Here is a 15,474-nt window from a genome sequence, read left to right on the forward strand (position 1 = left end):
AGCACGAGGCTTTAACCAACTGAGATAGTAAGTCCGGTGCATTTGCCTACTACACATAAACTATGACTTTCTCAATAAGAAGCTAACAAAAACCTCTAGCTTCCTTGACAAAGTACATTCTGGTAACCATGTAGAACGATTTAAACGACTAATCAGTATAAGTGAATGGTCGTAGATTCAGAAAGGAGAGGAATCAAGACATAGAATTGTAAATGATAAAAAGAAGGAGAGGAATCAAGACGCAAGTTTCAAATCCGCGACCTTCGTGTTATTAGCACAACGCTCTAACCAACTGAGCTTAATAGGCCTTGCCAAATGTTACACATCCTTACCACACTTTGCACTTGCCTACTACACATAAACTATGGCTTTCTTGACAAAGTACATTCTAGTAACGAACGACATAAACTTACCACACTGTCGTTGCATTTTCCTACTACACATAAACTATGGCTTTCTTGACAAAGCACATTCTAGTAACGAACGACATAAACTTACCACACTCGTTGCATTTTCCTACTACACATAAACTATGGCTTTCTTGACAAAGCACATTCTAGTAACAAACGACATAAACGGCTAATCGGCGTAAGTGAATGGTCGTAGATTGAGAAAGGAGAGGAATCAAGTCATAGAATTGTAAATGATACTAACCAACAGAACTAATAGGTCTTGCCAAATGTTACACATCCTCACCACACAACTGTTGCATTTGCCTACTGCACATAAACTAAGGCTTTGTCAACAAATGTTACACATCCTCACTCACAACCGTTGCATTTTCCTACTGCACATAAACTAGAGCTTTGTCAACAAATATTACACATCCTCACCACACAGTGAATGGTCGTAGATTGAGAAATGAGAGGAATCAAGACAGTGTTATTAGCACGACGCTCTAACGAACTGTGCTAATAATAGGCCTTACCAAATGTTTCACATCCTCACTCTACATAAACTATGACTTTCTCAATAAGAAGTTGACAAAGCACATTCTAGTAACTATTTAGAATGATTTAAACGGCTAATCAGCGTAAGGCTTCCTTGACAAAGCACATTCTAGTAACTATGTAGAATGATTTAAACGGCTAATCAACGTAAGTGTATGCTCCTTCTCACCACACAACCATTGCATTTGCCTTACCTTACGACAAAGTACATTCTAGAATAACACTCTAACCAACTAGGCCTTTCTAACATCTTTGTCTTTCTCATACAATTTATCTTTTTGAACCAAAGCATATAATGTTTGAATGGAGGACATAGAAATGGAAATGAGACCAAGAAACATATTATCTTTATTATTATTATTAGTTACTTATTTTTAATACATTTATTTACTCTACTAAAATAAATTTTTATGATCAACCACATTTTTAAAAAGAAAAAAATAAAGTTTACCTTTAATAATTAAAATGTAATGCAATTTCTACCCTCCAATAAGATTTATTTTAAAATTTTATTAAATTATTTTTCCTTTCAGTCAATACATACATTCGGTTTAAATTGATAATATTTCTAAGAAAATCAGAGTTAATTTGTGATGAGTCTAAGTTTAAAGTTTTAAAAATCTTGATTTTTTTTTTTTTTTTTTTTTGTTCTTGCTTACAAAAATAGTATTAAACAATGTGCTAACCTAATTGTAATTAATATGTATTCGTTTTTTAGGTTGGATTTCACTTTTAGCAGCTAAATGTAAAATCCAATCTTCTAAACTAGTGTTTGATAACATTGGATTTTAGAAAAATTAAACTCAAATATGTTGAAATTTGTGTTACAACCACCACACCACACATATATGTTGTATTTTACATTATCGCTTTCATATATGCAAATCAGGTAGATTCGACCTACCCAAATAAATTTGCACGCACATAATATTTTTAAAATACATTTATCTCCACTTCATGTGTGAGATTGTTAAACAAACACTACTTTATTCAAATAGGTTAAAAAAAAAAGGTAAATTAATAAAAATATCTTTAAATTAGGTCTTTTTAGACTTTTTAAAGTTTTAATAGTACCCCAAATCTTTTTAAAAAAATCTCAAAAATACTCTCAAATTTGCACAAAAGTTCAAAAATACTTTTTTTTTTTTTTTTTTTTTTTTTTTTGTAACGGTTAACATTTTGTTTCAAAAACACTCTTCAACTTTCAAAAGGGTTTCAAAAATACCTTTTACTTTGCAAAAATGTTTTGAAAATACCTTGAGTTTTTAAAATTTTCACCCTTGAACTTTTTTAAAAACTACAAAAACACCTTAAATCTTTTTTAAAAACTTCGAAAATATTTTTAAATTATTTTAAAAAATTCAAAAATATTTATGAACTTTCAGAAATAATATTAAAAAATTTAAAAATAATCTACGAGATGTCGATAGATAATATTTGTTCATATATTGAAGGTAAGAATTTTTTTGAATTTTTTTTATAAAGGCAAAGGATGTTAATTTTATTTTTAAAATTCCATGAATATCTTTTAAATATATTAGTAATGGTAATAATATTTTTAAAATTTTTTTTATTCAAAGGTATTATTAATAAAACTTTTTAAACTTCAAACATATTTTTGAAATAAATAAATAAATAATAATATTTTTAAAACTTTTTAAACTTTTCCTATTTATTCAACCACCGTAAACAAACTTGAAACCGAACTGAAGTTAGCTTCCGTCATTATATATTGAACAAAAGCAAAAGCCTCAGTAACGATTGGACAATAGTAAAAAGTCATAGCAAACCCCGTAGCTACTTGTACTAAAAAACAAGTAAGCGTAATTTCTCCTAGACAATAAAATATGCCGTTTCTATATAAAATGAATGATAAGAGTATTTTTAAAGGAATTGTCTTGAGGATATTTTTATTAATTTAGCCTTTATAAAAAAACTCATATTTTTTACGAAATAAAACTATAAAAATCAAAGACGATTCAACCCGACAATGAAAACAATTGAAATGGAATATGAGCAGACAGAGCAGCATTCTGAAGTCTGCTTCAAAAGCACCATATATAAATCAATATACCCTTCAAATTTTCAGCTTCAAACCACTTGAAAATTGCTGCAGAATATTGAGCAAACCATTTTCTGTTCTTACATGACATGTTTACATATCTTAACCACAAAAAGTGACTATGAAACTTTATATCACAATCAGTAATAATCATAAACATCACCAACCCACCAATGAAGGCCAATGATGGAAGCTTTAACCAGCCTATCACATTTGAATTGAATTGAATTTAGGCATACTCTGTCATCCCAACCGTTGAACTCGAACGCTTCGCTTTGTGCGATGCTTGAGAAGAAGATGTTGCCTTGGTGAAGTACATGTAAAAATACACATTAAGAATCATGGTTGCAACCACAAACACTGCCCCAGCAATGAACACTCCTTTCCTTAATGTTTCACATGCTAAGTTTTGAGCATATATCATTCCTCGATACTTTGTATGGTATGCATTTTTCGCTGCACCCGCGATTAGACACGCTTCCGCTACTATAAATGTTGCCCTGAAGATTTGTAAGATGTTTAAAAAGATTTTAGTCTTGAGCAAAAACAAAGCCTGTAGTTGAGGTGTGGCTCATCGCCTAAACAAGTTTGAGTTATATTTGCAGAAAATGGTGGAAGGGCCTACTAGAAATAGAAGTTCATATAAATCTATGATCAGCAAATGTTTATAGGTAGCATAAAATACGAGTTTCGTAACTTGGGTCAGCTACATTTATTTAACCTATGCTATCAACAGATCCGTAGAAAAGAAAACCCACATATCAAGGCATGGAGTTTAACAGCCATGGAAACTTTAAATACATCAATTATCTTCCTCCTCGAATTTCAAATGGCAGAGAGGAAAAAGGGTAGCACATTTCTTGTAGTACCTTAAACAATATCAATGCCACACACAGGATTGTGGAACTTGTTTATGTGTCTATACACAGCAATGACTCGAGACTAGAAGAAATATTTTATAATTTTAAGAATGGTTATGATAAGAACCAAAACATCTCAATCATGCAATATAAACTTAAAGGAAGTCAAATTTGTTAAAGTTCAACTTAAGTTTGCATTTAATGCCACATTAAAGAAGAATCAAGCTCCATCCATGCAACAATAGATTCAAGCTCCCTCAAGTGGAGCTTCATTTATCCAGGATGGTTACAAATTCTTAGGTGGATGATTGAAATCTAATATTTCTGGATCTATAGTGTTTCATGTATTTTTAGTTTTAAGATTTTTTATTTACTTTTTAGATGCATTTACATGATGATTAATTATTGTTATAAACTATGAAAGTTACAACTCTTGAAACGTCTCCGGGAAGGTTAAAAGTTTCATTTGAGGGTATATAAAGTCATGTATGTTGTCTTTGTAAGAGAGGCTAGAAAAAAGTAGTAAAAAGAGCATTTGTGCGTTTTTTTAGCCTAGAGCTACATTCCTTACCTTAAGATATTTGATCAACTAGGTCATCTAGATTTTAATTTCCCTTGGCTGATTCCTTAACGTTTTGGGATTCTTGGATATTTTAAATCTAAAGGCTTTATTCTTCAATAAGGTTGGTAGATTGAATTTCCAAGAGTTTCATATCATTTGGAATAAAACCATCTTGATTTGAAAGCTTTGGTATTTGTGATCTAGGGGTTTGCATATCCATAAGGGTTCTTACATCCAATTGGCTAGAGTTTTCATCGTACTAATGTACCTCTCAAAGGTGAACTTACAGAGCAAAAACCTAGCAACATGTAAAAAAAAAATATTGAGAACTGAATGCAAACTTGCTAAGAATAAGATGTATGGTAGTAAAAACATAGGAGGTAAGAGCATAACAGAGTATTTGTTCCACAAATAGCAGCACATTATTGTGGTTCTTTTAGAATAACAAAAGGAAGAAGAAGAAATTCTCACCATGAGGATAAAAAGTAAATAATAGCCCATGCCCGATTTCCTCCCGGGGTTAAAGGTCTCCCAAAACACATGCACTTTGTGACACCCATCAGCAATGATTCACCAGAGAGAAGAAATAAGAAACCTCCTACACCATAACCAGTTGCCACATCCGAGTCGTACACACAGTAGGTCGCGTTCCTTTCCTTGTCTTCAAACAGAGTCCCCTGTTAAAGTATATACATAACCCTCATCATAATGCATATTCAATTTACTTCACCAGGGAGTACAACCAAGTGGTAAATTTGTGCTGTTTCCAATTTTCATGCCTTAACTTTACACATCTTTCAGAATTATACAAAATGCAAAGCTAAATGGTCCTGATTGTTATACAGACGTGATGATACTTCTGAAGTGTATTAGATAAAAGATGCCCAACCAAATCCAAATGACAACTAATTTATAGATCAAATAATGAATCACATCTCTCCATTGAAAACAAGATTCAAAATGCAGTAAACATAGAAGAAGAAGAAGAAGAAGAAGAAGAATCAATAAACATTTCAGCACAAATCTCCATTCAAGAACAATCCAAGAACAACATCAAATCACAAAGAAGCAAAAACTTTCCAGCTCAGAAAACCCCACATTCATAAAAGCACAAATAATTCGAACAGTAAAAGCAAAATTTCAAAAAGGGGGGTTGGCTCATACCACACTTCTTCGTCTCTCGGCAGCAATGGAGAACCCAAAAGCTACTAAACACAAAACCACCACAAGAAGATGAACCAGAGTCGACCCTTTGCCTTCCATTTCTCTCACAAATCGCAACCAGGGAGAACTGAGAGAGGCTCCCAAGAGCTTAAGACTGCGAGTGAGAAAAGTGTGGGCAATCCTTTGTACATAGTGGGCGGCAGGGTGTGAAAAAAGCCGTGAAAGTTGTCAGGAAAAGGACCGATTGGTTAGATCCCACGCGGGGTTTTAGCACGTGAATTACACGCGGAATTTTATACATATGAGAGAAAGCGTGCTGCTCATGTAGCTAGGAGCTTTAAACACTGGTTTTGTTAGCCTACGGGAGAACTCAATTACAAACTTTGTGGATCACGACGACGTAGAGTAAGAAAGATAATTTATTTTATTTTCATCGCCTTTTTTTTTTTTTTATTCTTGTTAACTTTCGGACATCCGTCGGATTAAAGGGGGACTTTGGTCGGAACTTTTTGACTTCGTAATCAGACTTGCCACTCAAGTATTTTTGTCTCCAATAATTCGGCCCATGGGCTTGGCCTATGAATCAACCGTTTTACGCGTTATGTGATTATTTTTGTCTATTAAATTGTGAATTGTTGATGTTGAAGATGCCCCTAAATTATTTCTTTTTTTCTTTTTAATGGAAGCTCCACAATCACAATCACTATATACCCGTTCTTATCCGCCTATAGGCTACCTTTATTTTTCTTCCGGGTTATCGTGGTGGTTTTCTAGGTCTCTAGGACGTCTAGGTGGTTTAAATTTTATCTCTCATTTCAAGGACGCTCGGAGTTGGTCATCAAATCAAACAAATCTCTGAGTGCACACAGATCCTATGGTGTAAGGTCTATTGGAAACATACTAAGCATGCTCTACACGGAGAACACACAGTCTTATACCTAGAGCTAACACATACTATATCATGCACGCATACAAGCAAATAAACTCAAAGGGGAGATAACATCCATCAATCACCAAAAGCACAGATCACAATAGTCCATCCTCTGTTTTAACACAATGGAAAGCATATAAAACATCATTTATCACAAATCTCATCATAGTGGCATTCTTGTAATTTCTTACATCATACATACCACACTCATCCTTATAGCTCAACTAGTATTCTAGTCATGCATATTTTCTTTCTAGCCTCACATAATACATAAGACACATGGTTCTCAAAAATCTTGGGGGCATACATACATACATACAGTATATATTCATCCAAAAACTTCCTTCTGACATCCTTAACATGCATTTTATAACCACTTAAGTTAAGAAATACTCACATGCTAGCATGTCTTAGCGATTCCTATAAGTATTACTCCTCAAAATCTATGTGGTTAATTGCTTAAATGTATCTTCCTAAGCTAGCTTTACCACATGTTAGGATCTCCAAATTCTGAAAATTTATCTGGTAGGTCCTAATTCAAGTAAAATTGAGGTTAGGGCACTCACGCACGCTCCACACACCAGCCACGCGCACTAGGGGGTTCTTACGAGCGAGGAGTTTGCACAGTTGTAGGTTGCAGGCGAGTTGGTTGCAGTCAGGTTGGGTTGAGCTTTGGGTTTGGGCCTCCGGATTTCGGGTCACGTGTGGTCCCTTGGGTCGGGTTTGGGTCGACCTAGTCTGGTTCGTTACGGGTGACGACCCTCAGCGTTGGATGTCCTCCACCGATTTCCTGCCACGTGTCATTCATGGGCTCCACTATGTTTCTCTATTCATTGAGTGACACGTGGTGGCCTCTTTCTCTTTCCCTGCGTATTTTGATTTCCATGAATGTCAGATTTGCATTTTAAAACTATTTACTTGGATTTTTGTAATTTAACTCACAAAATTCGAATTAATTTCGTTTCTTCATCTTAATCCACCTTCTTAGACATATTTTTCTTGAATTTTTTACTCAACCTCCGGATGAAATAAGGATGTTCAAAGTAAGCAAAAAAAATTCATGCTTTTCGTTCTGGACCGAACTTTCTAATCTTCGATTAGCTTATTATTTCTTAAGATTTTTCATAACTTCTCGTAGAAAACTCAATCAAGACGATTCCTTCATGAAAGTTGTAGACCTTCAATCCTTCTACACATTTGTATTTTTCTCATAATTTTTAGTCAATCACAGCAATAAGTAATAGAGTACAAAATCTATCCAAAATGGTTAACGGAACACTACCTCTAAGTCAGAATCAAATTTGACTTTCTTCACAAAATTTGTGTGAAATCCTTCTAAAGTTAACTCCAAAAACTCCTTTCGAATTTGAAAGAACAAACAATGGGGAAGGAAACAACACGGCAACAAATGACATGAACAAGCAAAAACACATGTTTCCAAGTGACCCAATCTTGCTCAAATGGCTCGGTGGAATCACAATCATCAAGACCTTCATTTCCTTGTCCTGCAAATACGGTTTGAAGAAAGACCAACTAGTGCGAATCAAGAGGATCAAAGTGAACACGGTGATACCCTTCAAGAAACTAAATATGAAGAAAAGAATATCTCAACTATGGGCACTCCCAGTGCGCTTAATGTATGGTTTATCCTCACCCTCACAGATAAGACTCAAAGCCTTCATACCTCGTTTACACCTAATTAACAATACCTCCATAAACATCAATAAATCAGTTGATTATACTCAAAATTTCCCACTCTTAACTACAAATATAAGATGATTAAGAAATGGGTCATATATTTTGTAGAGGAAGTAGGAAATGAAAGCATAAGAAGGAAGCAAAAGGGTAGAAGAGAAATGAAAATTTAAGATATGAATGCTTGTGTTTCATACCTAATTTGCAGCTTCATTTGTACATGTTTGCTCATTCACAAGCTGCTATGAATTGTCTCTCTCTCAATCAACCCTCGACTCAACTAAATAGACACAAACCTAACAAGGCCCTCTTTTCCTTCACATAATATTTACTTTCATTTCCTTTCCACCTTATATACAATAATGGTGTTTTTCTCAAAAACCTTCCTTTTTCTAAATTTCAATTTTTTAATTTGTAGAAAAAAATGTTTTTTTCCTTCTTCATCCACATCATTGGATCGGCTCCGCTCAAATCGGTTAGGTTTTTGTTAAGCCAGGGCAGGGATGCTGCGGTTTCGCCTCTCCCTGTCCAGACGGCAATCGAACCCCTCGATTCTCACCGCTGGAATGTTTCCGAAGTTTGGTCGAACCCAGCCGCCATTCCGATCGGTTGATGGAGGCGGCGAATACGGAGGAGGAGCCACCTCCGGCGAAAAGACGGGGAGCATCTTTGGCTTCTCGTTCCCAAATCTAGCGTCTTGGATTAATGGGTTAGCTACTCTGCTGGGCGGCGTCCCACATAAATACGGCGGCGACGAGGCTAATTGTGTACTACTACTCTTAAAATTCTCCAAATCACAACCTCCCTGTTAACCGCACACAAGAACAAATTAATTAATAATCCTCTTGTTGGATCAATTTGAGTTTTAATAGCTTTGCAAAATTATGTACCTTAAAGAAGAGAAGATCCAAAGCATCATTGGCAGCTATGGAATCAAAACGGTGTCTAAATGGGTTGTCGTTGGCGGTGGCGTTAATGAGTCCGAGACGGCGAGGCTTTGGGCAAACAAGTCGTTCACGGCGGTCGGTGTCTGCGGCTCTCATCATCTCTTCACGCACTGAAAACACGTTCCGTTGAACCGCCACCTGGTTCATCTTCTTCCTTTTTGATTCTTTTTTCTCTCTGTTAGTACGGACAAGAGTATAGCCTTATTAGATGTAAGAGAAAAACAAGATCTGGTCAAACAAATCAAAATCAAGCAGCTCAAGTTCACATCTTGAACACAAACAAGAAGAAAAAAAACCCCCCCAATTCACAGAAACAAAAATTAAAATCAAGAACCCAGAAAAAGTGAATCGCCCAATAGATCTAGCTCAAAAATCAGGTTCTTTTTTTCCTTTTTTTTTTGAACTGAATCATGCAAGAGGTTACGAAAGTGGGAAGTAATTGGTGTTGTACAGAGATCTGAAAATTGCAAGTTTGAGGTGGAAGAGCATGGAAGTTAGAAGCAATAAGAAACAGAGTCGCAGAAAAAAGCCATAAGAGCAACCATACCTGAAGGGAAAGGGAGTGTAAGCAGAGATGAATTTTCCCGAGAAAATATTGAGCGGAAAGAGAGAGAGGGGAGGAAGGAAGACGAGGAGCGTGTTATAAGATGGGGCAAGGCGACATGAGAATCAGATTTCTTAATTATTAAATTAAATTAAAAGAGGAGAGAGAGAGAAAAGGGTAATACATTATTGGGCAACAGCAAAGCACAGCTAGAGAGAGAAACAGAGATAGAGAAGGAGACAGGGAGATTTCCTCTGTCTTCACCCCACTTTTTTTTTTTTTTTTTTTTTATTATTTAAGGAAAATATTATTAAATTTAATTTTATGGAAGCGACGTTGAACAACAATAATACACTTAAAAATAAATAACATAAAAGGACAAAAAATTGAATCGATTTTGCATTTGATTAGTTTTATAAACTCACATCGTTGGAATTGGAAGTTTATGAGGTTGGAACAACACGAACGACATGTAGGATAGCGACATTGATTTTCCTACATGTCGGTAGAAAGGCACGTGACGCGAGACGCGTGGTCATCATTTGAGCGTTGAAAAATGACACGTCGGATCTGGGTTAAACGTCGAACCGTCAAAAGAAAACGGAGGTCAACGGCCGAACGGGGACTGTTCTTCAACTTTCACACAAACTGCTTCTCCCAAATTCTCAGGAAAAAGAATCCCAAATCTTCATTTCTTCTCCTCCGATCTCTCAATCTTGAAATGGGTATTTCATGGAGTAACAGAAGAAGAAACAACTATATTCAAAACCCACCTCCGCCGCCGCCGCCTCCTCCTCCGCCGCCCTACCTTTCTTCTTCCTCTTTCTATTTTCCACCTGAACCCCAATCTCTTTCTCCTACTCCACCACCACCACCACCACCGCCGCCGCCACCGCTGCAAACCCATCATTTCACCAATTCCCACCCTCCTCCGCCGCACATCCATCCTTACNTTTTAAAAAGATTGATGTTACCATCTAGGTATGATTAGAGATTTTAATTTCTTAGAATTATATTTTTTTCCATTCGAACAAAGCGGGATTTAAACTTGACCAAATTATATATAAGTAAATTAATTTTATTAGGAAGAAAAATAGAAATTCTACGGTATTTTAATTTAAATATAATTGAACTAAAAATAATATATTAGTTAATTAAGTCATATAAGGTAGAAAATAAATTAGAATTTAATTCAATTACAATTACATAAATCAATAAATTAATAAACTAATTTGTAGGGATTTAAATTAATTGATATGGTAAAATAAAATGGTAGGTTACTTGAATTCATTTTATAATATTTTAAGGAAATTTGAAATATTAATTCAGGTAAGAAAAAAAGAAAAAGAAAAAGAAAAAGATAATGTGGTTCCACCCCTGTTGTTGTTTTTATTATAATAATTTATAAAGAAATTGGTGTGATCCATTTGAACGTGAAGGTTGTGGATATGGCCGTGTTTTCTTTTCTTTTCTTTTTTCTTTTTTAATTTCCTACCACCACGTGGATAGAAATTTTCTTTTGAATAAAAAATTAATTTTTTTAGAATAATAAAAAGGCCCGCTGTTGGTAATTGTTATATATATATATATATATATCAAATGCATCCCATTCCATTAATTATGCAATTGGATTATAAAACATGCAAGTTGACGATATGTCGACCACGACTTGTGAAGTAACAATTATTAAAATAAAATATAATTGTAAATTCAAAACATGGGGGCGGGGCCCACTTCCTCCTTCGATCTAATCTGATGTTCGTGTCCATCCAAATCTCTTTTTAGATTCCATTCCATCGTCTCTCCTTTTTTATTGACTTTTCTGAGATACCGCTCTCAATTGGATTTGTTTGTTCTAAATTTTTATTTTATTTTTAATTTCCATTTTTAATGTTGACCTTTTTTTTTTAAGAGGAGAAAAAGAATTGTTATCCTAATTGAAACTTAAAAGAGAATAAAATTGAAAAAAAAAATGTTGGGTAGGAAGCGAAGAATAGTTTGTTGACGTGATTGATATGGATCTTGGAATGGAGATTGTGTTCATACTTTGAGTGCGATGGGCAATATGTTTAGAAAGTTTTATGTTCATTAATTTAATTTGTCGTTTTACATCCACTATGTATTTTTATTAGATTGTTAAGATTTAAATACTTTTAAATAAATCCTTCATCAACCCAAATGTTTCAAAGTTTAGACTAGGTTGTGATAAGATCTTATACCAATATGATGTCTCTCTCTAAACATCTTTGTGTAAGATTCATTAACGACTCTTCCGTAGGAACTACCACAAGATCCAAAAGTCTAAGAGAGCGACCTTGTGTGCTAGCTAATTATTGACTCTACTTGTGTGGTGCCCTCGTCCCCTCTCAAGACGGGTAAACAACACAAAGGTCCTGTTCAGAAGACTCAGGGTCATTTCCACAAGGTAATGATCCCTAGTTGCATCAACGAACTATCCTATTTGGCCGAGGCCAAGCTCGACAACTCCTGCAATCCTATCGCTTGATAGTGGCTCTAATGTCCCAACCTAGGTGACTGATAACACTAATGGTGTATTAGAGGAGATAGAAGTGCAAAGACTCTAGTAATACCATTCACACGGCTAAGCCTGGTAAGCTTTCTTAGTCATTTCTGGGTGCTATGGAGGTTAACTAGGTTTTTGAGCATCTAGGCAATTAAAATTTTAGACTCTCTCTCTCTAGACTAGCTCTTTGGGTTTAGAACTCTAATCATCGCTCATGATCTTGAGTGCTCGGTCTATTAAAGACATCTTGACTTAGGTTCATATAATCGTCCAAACTTTAGTATCATATTCTTAATTCAATACGTTTATACATGCTTAAGTAAGAAGATAACTCAATCAATCACTTGGAGTACAAATTTTATTCTCAATACAAATTCTTCCCACAGCCAGTGGCTCGGTTACCTCATATTTGAAACTTCAAAGTAAAACAAATTTTCAATATGAGGGTCAACTAAACTATATTTCCTCCCTCTGTTTCCATAAAGGCAAGACCAACTATCATTAAAAATGAGAAACAAAAGTGAGATTAGAAGTAAAATCTTCATTAATGTTTATTATGTTTAAATAGGATACATGCTACACCTAACTCTTTAAAATGAGAAAAATATAGTACCAACCAACTCTTAAAAAAAAGGAAAAAAAATACTAATTGATTATCATAATACAACAATGCTGGTTCGGACAACGGAACATTTAAGTCTTGAAGAATGTATCTCAACCAAGTTAACTCTAAACAAGTATTTCTCATAGCTCGATACTCGACTTCTGCTAATGATCTAGACACAATGGTTTGTATTTTAGACTTACAAGAAATAATTAAACTTCCTAGGAAAATGTAGAACCCTGAAATAGACCATCAGCTAGTTTGACAACCATCCCAGTCAGAATCGCAATATACTTGTAATCTAAATTTGAGATGGTAGTAGAAGTCCTTGACCCAGAGTACCTTTGATGTAGCTCAAAACTCGAAGAACTGACTCCCAATGTGATTTTCTTGGTTCATGTATAAATTGACTAAGCATACAAACTTAATACACTATGTTAGACCTGGTAACAGTTAAATATATTAATATACTAATCAATGGTATGTATTTGCTTGGATTATTCAACCTCTCCTTATTTTAAAGAAAACTTCATTTGCTCCATAGAAAATTTTTCTCGACATGCTCCTGTAAGACCTATGTCCTGAAGAATGTCTAGAGCATAATTTTTTTTAGACAAAAAAATTCATTTTCTAGATCGAGAAAATTCAATGCCCAGGAAATATTTGAAATTCCTTAAATCTTTGATAAGAAATTTCTCGAGTAAACAAGTTTTGAGATGTTGAATTTCTTTGAGATCATTGCATGTCAACATAATATCATCAACGTAGATAAGAACTGCAGAGAAAGAAGTATCTCTACTCTGAGTAAATAAAGAGTAATCGACTTTTGACTGAGTGTAGCCTGCATTTTGTATAGTGGTAGAGAATATGAATAACCAATTGTGAGAAGCCTGTTTTAACCCATAAAGAGACTTATGTAGCCAACATATTGTATTCTCCTCTTGTCGGCAAAGACCTGATGGTAAAGACATGTAGACTTCCTCGTCTAGATTATTATGGAGAAAGACATTTTGAACATCCAACTAATGAGTGAACTATTTTTTAATAGCAACAATAGTGAGTAAGCAACAAAGTGTAGTAAGTTCATTGTAGGAGAAAATGTTTATTTGTAATCAATAACTTCAACCTGAGTGTATCCCTTTGCTACCAGCCGAGCTTTATAATGTTCAACAGAATCATCAAAGTTGTATTTAATCTTGTACACCTAACGACAACCAATAGCTTTATGGCCAAGTGGTAGAGAAACGAGAGACCAAATATGATGTTTCAAAGCTGCAATTTCAGCATTTATAGTCTGCTGCCATAATGGGTTGCCAACTACCTCATCATAGGTTTTAGGTTATGTCTGGGCTCAAGTAAGAGTTAGAAAAGCACATTGAGTAGAGAAAAATGAGAGAATGAAAGGTAACGATGAAGAGGATACCTAGTGTCAGTGTTGGGACTTGAGCTAGATGTTAAATGATCTACTGCAAAAGACATCTCATAATCATTATGCCAAGCTGGAGGCTGTTTGGGACGAGTAGAACATCAGAGTGGAATTGATGTATCAGGTGTGATAAGATTATAATTAGTGAGTGAATCTGGAGAAGGAATAAAAGGTGAAGGAGATGACGAAATAGGAGGAAAATGAATCTTTGAGTAAGATGAATTAGGGAGTGGTAAAATGAGAGTTGAAGGAGCTAATGTCAAAGTTTGTGAAGCTGATGAAAAACGAAAATTATCTTAACAAAATTTAACATCACGACTGATAAAGAATTTGTGAGACTGTATGTCATACAACTTGTAACCTTTGTGATCACTAGAATATCCTATGAATACAAGGAATTGCCATAGATTCAAATTTTTGTTTAGGATGTACTATAGTTGCATAACATTTACAACAAAGAACTTTAAGATCATGAAATGTAGGTGGTCATTTGTAAAGTGCATCAAAGGGTGTCTTGTTAGATAACAATGGTGATCATGTTCTATTTCTAAGATAAACAATAGTTAAAATGCACTCTTCCCAAAAATTGAGTGAAATCAGTGACTAAAAGAGAAGAAACTAAGCTACATTTAGGATATGACGATACTTATGTTCTACGACTTCATTTTGTTGTGAAATGTAGACACAAGTGCGCTGAAATTCAATGCCACAAGAAGTAAAAAATGGTTGCAAAGATAGAAACTCATTTCCATTGTCTGATCGTACTATCTTGATAGTAGTGTGAAATTGGGTTTTAACGAATTTAACAAAGATCATTAACAAATGTTGTACTTCTAATTTATGTTGCATAAGAAAAACCAAAGTACATCGAGTAAAATCATTAACAATAGTGAGGAAAAAATGCAAACTAGAATGGGTAGGAATTTTATGAGGTCCCCAAACATCACAATGTAACAAATCAAAGGTAAAATGTGTTGTTATTGAGCTTCATGGAAAAGATAACCTAATTTTTTTTTCGAGGGTAAATACTACAGTTATGAGAAAAAGTAACATTATTAAAATGCAATTGATCAACTAGAAATTTAAAACGAGAAAATGAAGGATGACTTAGGCGTAAATTCACAAATCAAATGATTGAGATACTTGATAAGCTAAAGATTTGATTAGAGATGAAAAAATATGATAGAGACCTCCGACTTGTTCAC

The 15,474-nt window shown here is 34.6% G+C and overlaps 2 protein-coding genes across 2 annotated transcripts; both read right to left on the reverse strand.

Annotated features, from left to right (window-relative positions):
- Positions 1–2,981: 2,981 nt before the first annotated feature.
- On the reverse strand, positions 2,982–5,788 carry LOC111470459. Its single transcript, XM_023116013.1, has 3 exons — positions 5,599–5,788; positions 4,906–5,111; positions 2,982–3,512 (listed from the first exon to the last, which is right to left on the reverse strand). The coding sequence occupies exons 1-3, from the start codon at positions 5,695–5,697 to the stop codon at positions 3,242–3,244; spliced, it is 576 nt and encodes a 191-aa protein (XP_022971781.1). The 5' UTR covers positions 5,698–5,788; the 3' UTR covers positions 2,982–3,241.
- Positions 5,789–8,375: 2,587 nt separating this feature from the next.
- LOC111470460 lies at positions 8,376–9,855 on the reverse strand. Its single transcript, XM_023116014.1, has 3 exons — positions 9,719–9,855; positions 9,115–9,346; positions 8,376–9,029 (listed from the first exon to the last, which is right to left on the reverse strand). The coding sequence occupies exons 2-3, from the start codon at positions 9,316–9,318 to the stop codon at positions 8,712–8,714; spliced, it is 522 nt and encodes a 173-aa protein (XP_022971782.1). The 5' UTR covers positions 9,319–9,346; positions 9,719–9,855; the 3' UTR covers positions 8,376–8,711.
- Between the last annotated feature and the right edge of the window lie 5,619 nt (positions 9,856–15,474).

This window comes from Cucurbita maxima, unplaced genomic scaffold (genome assembly GCF_002738345.1).
Source record: "Cucurbita maxima cultivar Rimu unplaced genomic scaffold, Cmax_1.0 Cma_Scf00045, whole genome shotgun sequence".
In the NCBI taxonomy this organism is placed as follows: Eukaryota; Viridiplantae; Streptophyta; class Magnoliopsida; order Cucurbitales; family Cucurbitaceae; genus Cucurbita; species Cucurbita maxima.

Coding starts and splice junctions, on each gene's coding strand:
- LOC111470460 (XM_023116014.1), bottom strand. CDS start 9,318: ATGAACCAGGTGGCGGTTCAACGGAACGTGTTTTCAGTGCGTGAAGAG. Junction 9,030..9,114: donor TGGATCTTCTCTTCTTTAAG/GTACATAATTTT, acceptor TGCGGTTAACAG/GGAGGTTGTGATTTGGAGAA.
- LOC111470459 (XM_023116013.1), bottom strand. CDS start 5,697: ATGGAAGGCAAAGGGTCGACTCTGGTTCATCTTCTTGTGGTGGTTTTG. Junction 5,112..5,598: donor CCGAGAGACGAAGAAGTGTG/GTATGAGCCAAC, acceptor ATACTTTAACAG/GGGACTCTGTTTGAAGACAA. Junction 3,513..4,905: donor ATTTACTTTTTATCCTCATG/GTGAGAATTTCT, acceptor ACAAATCTTCAG/GGCAACATTTATAGTAGCGG.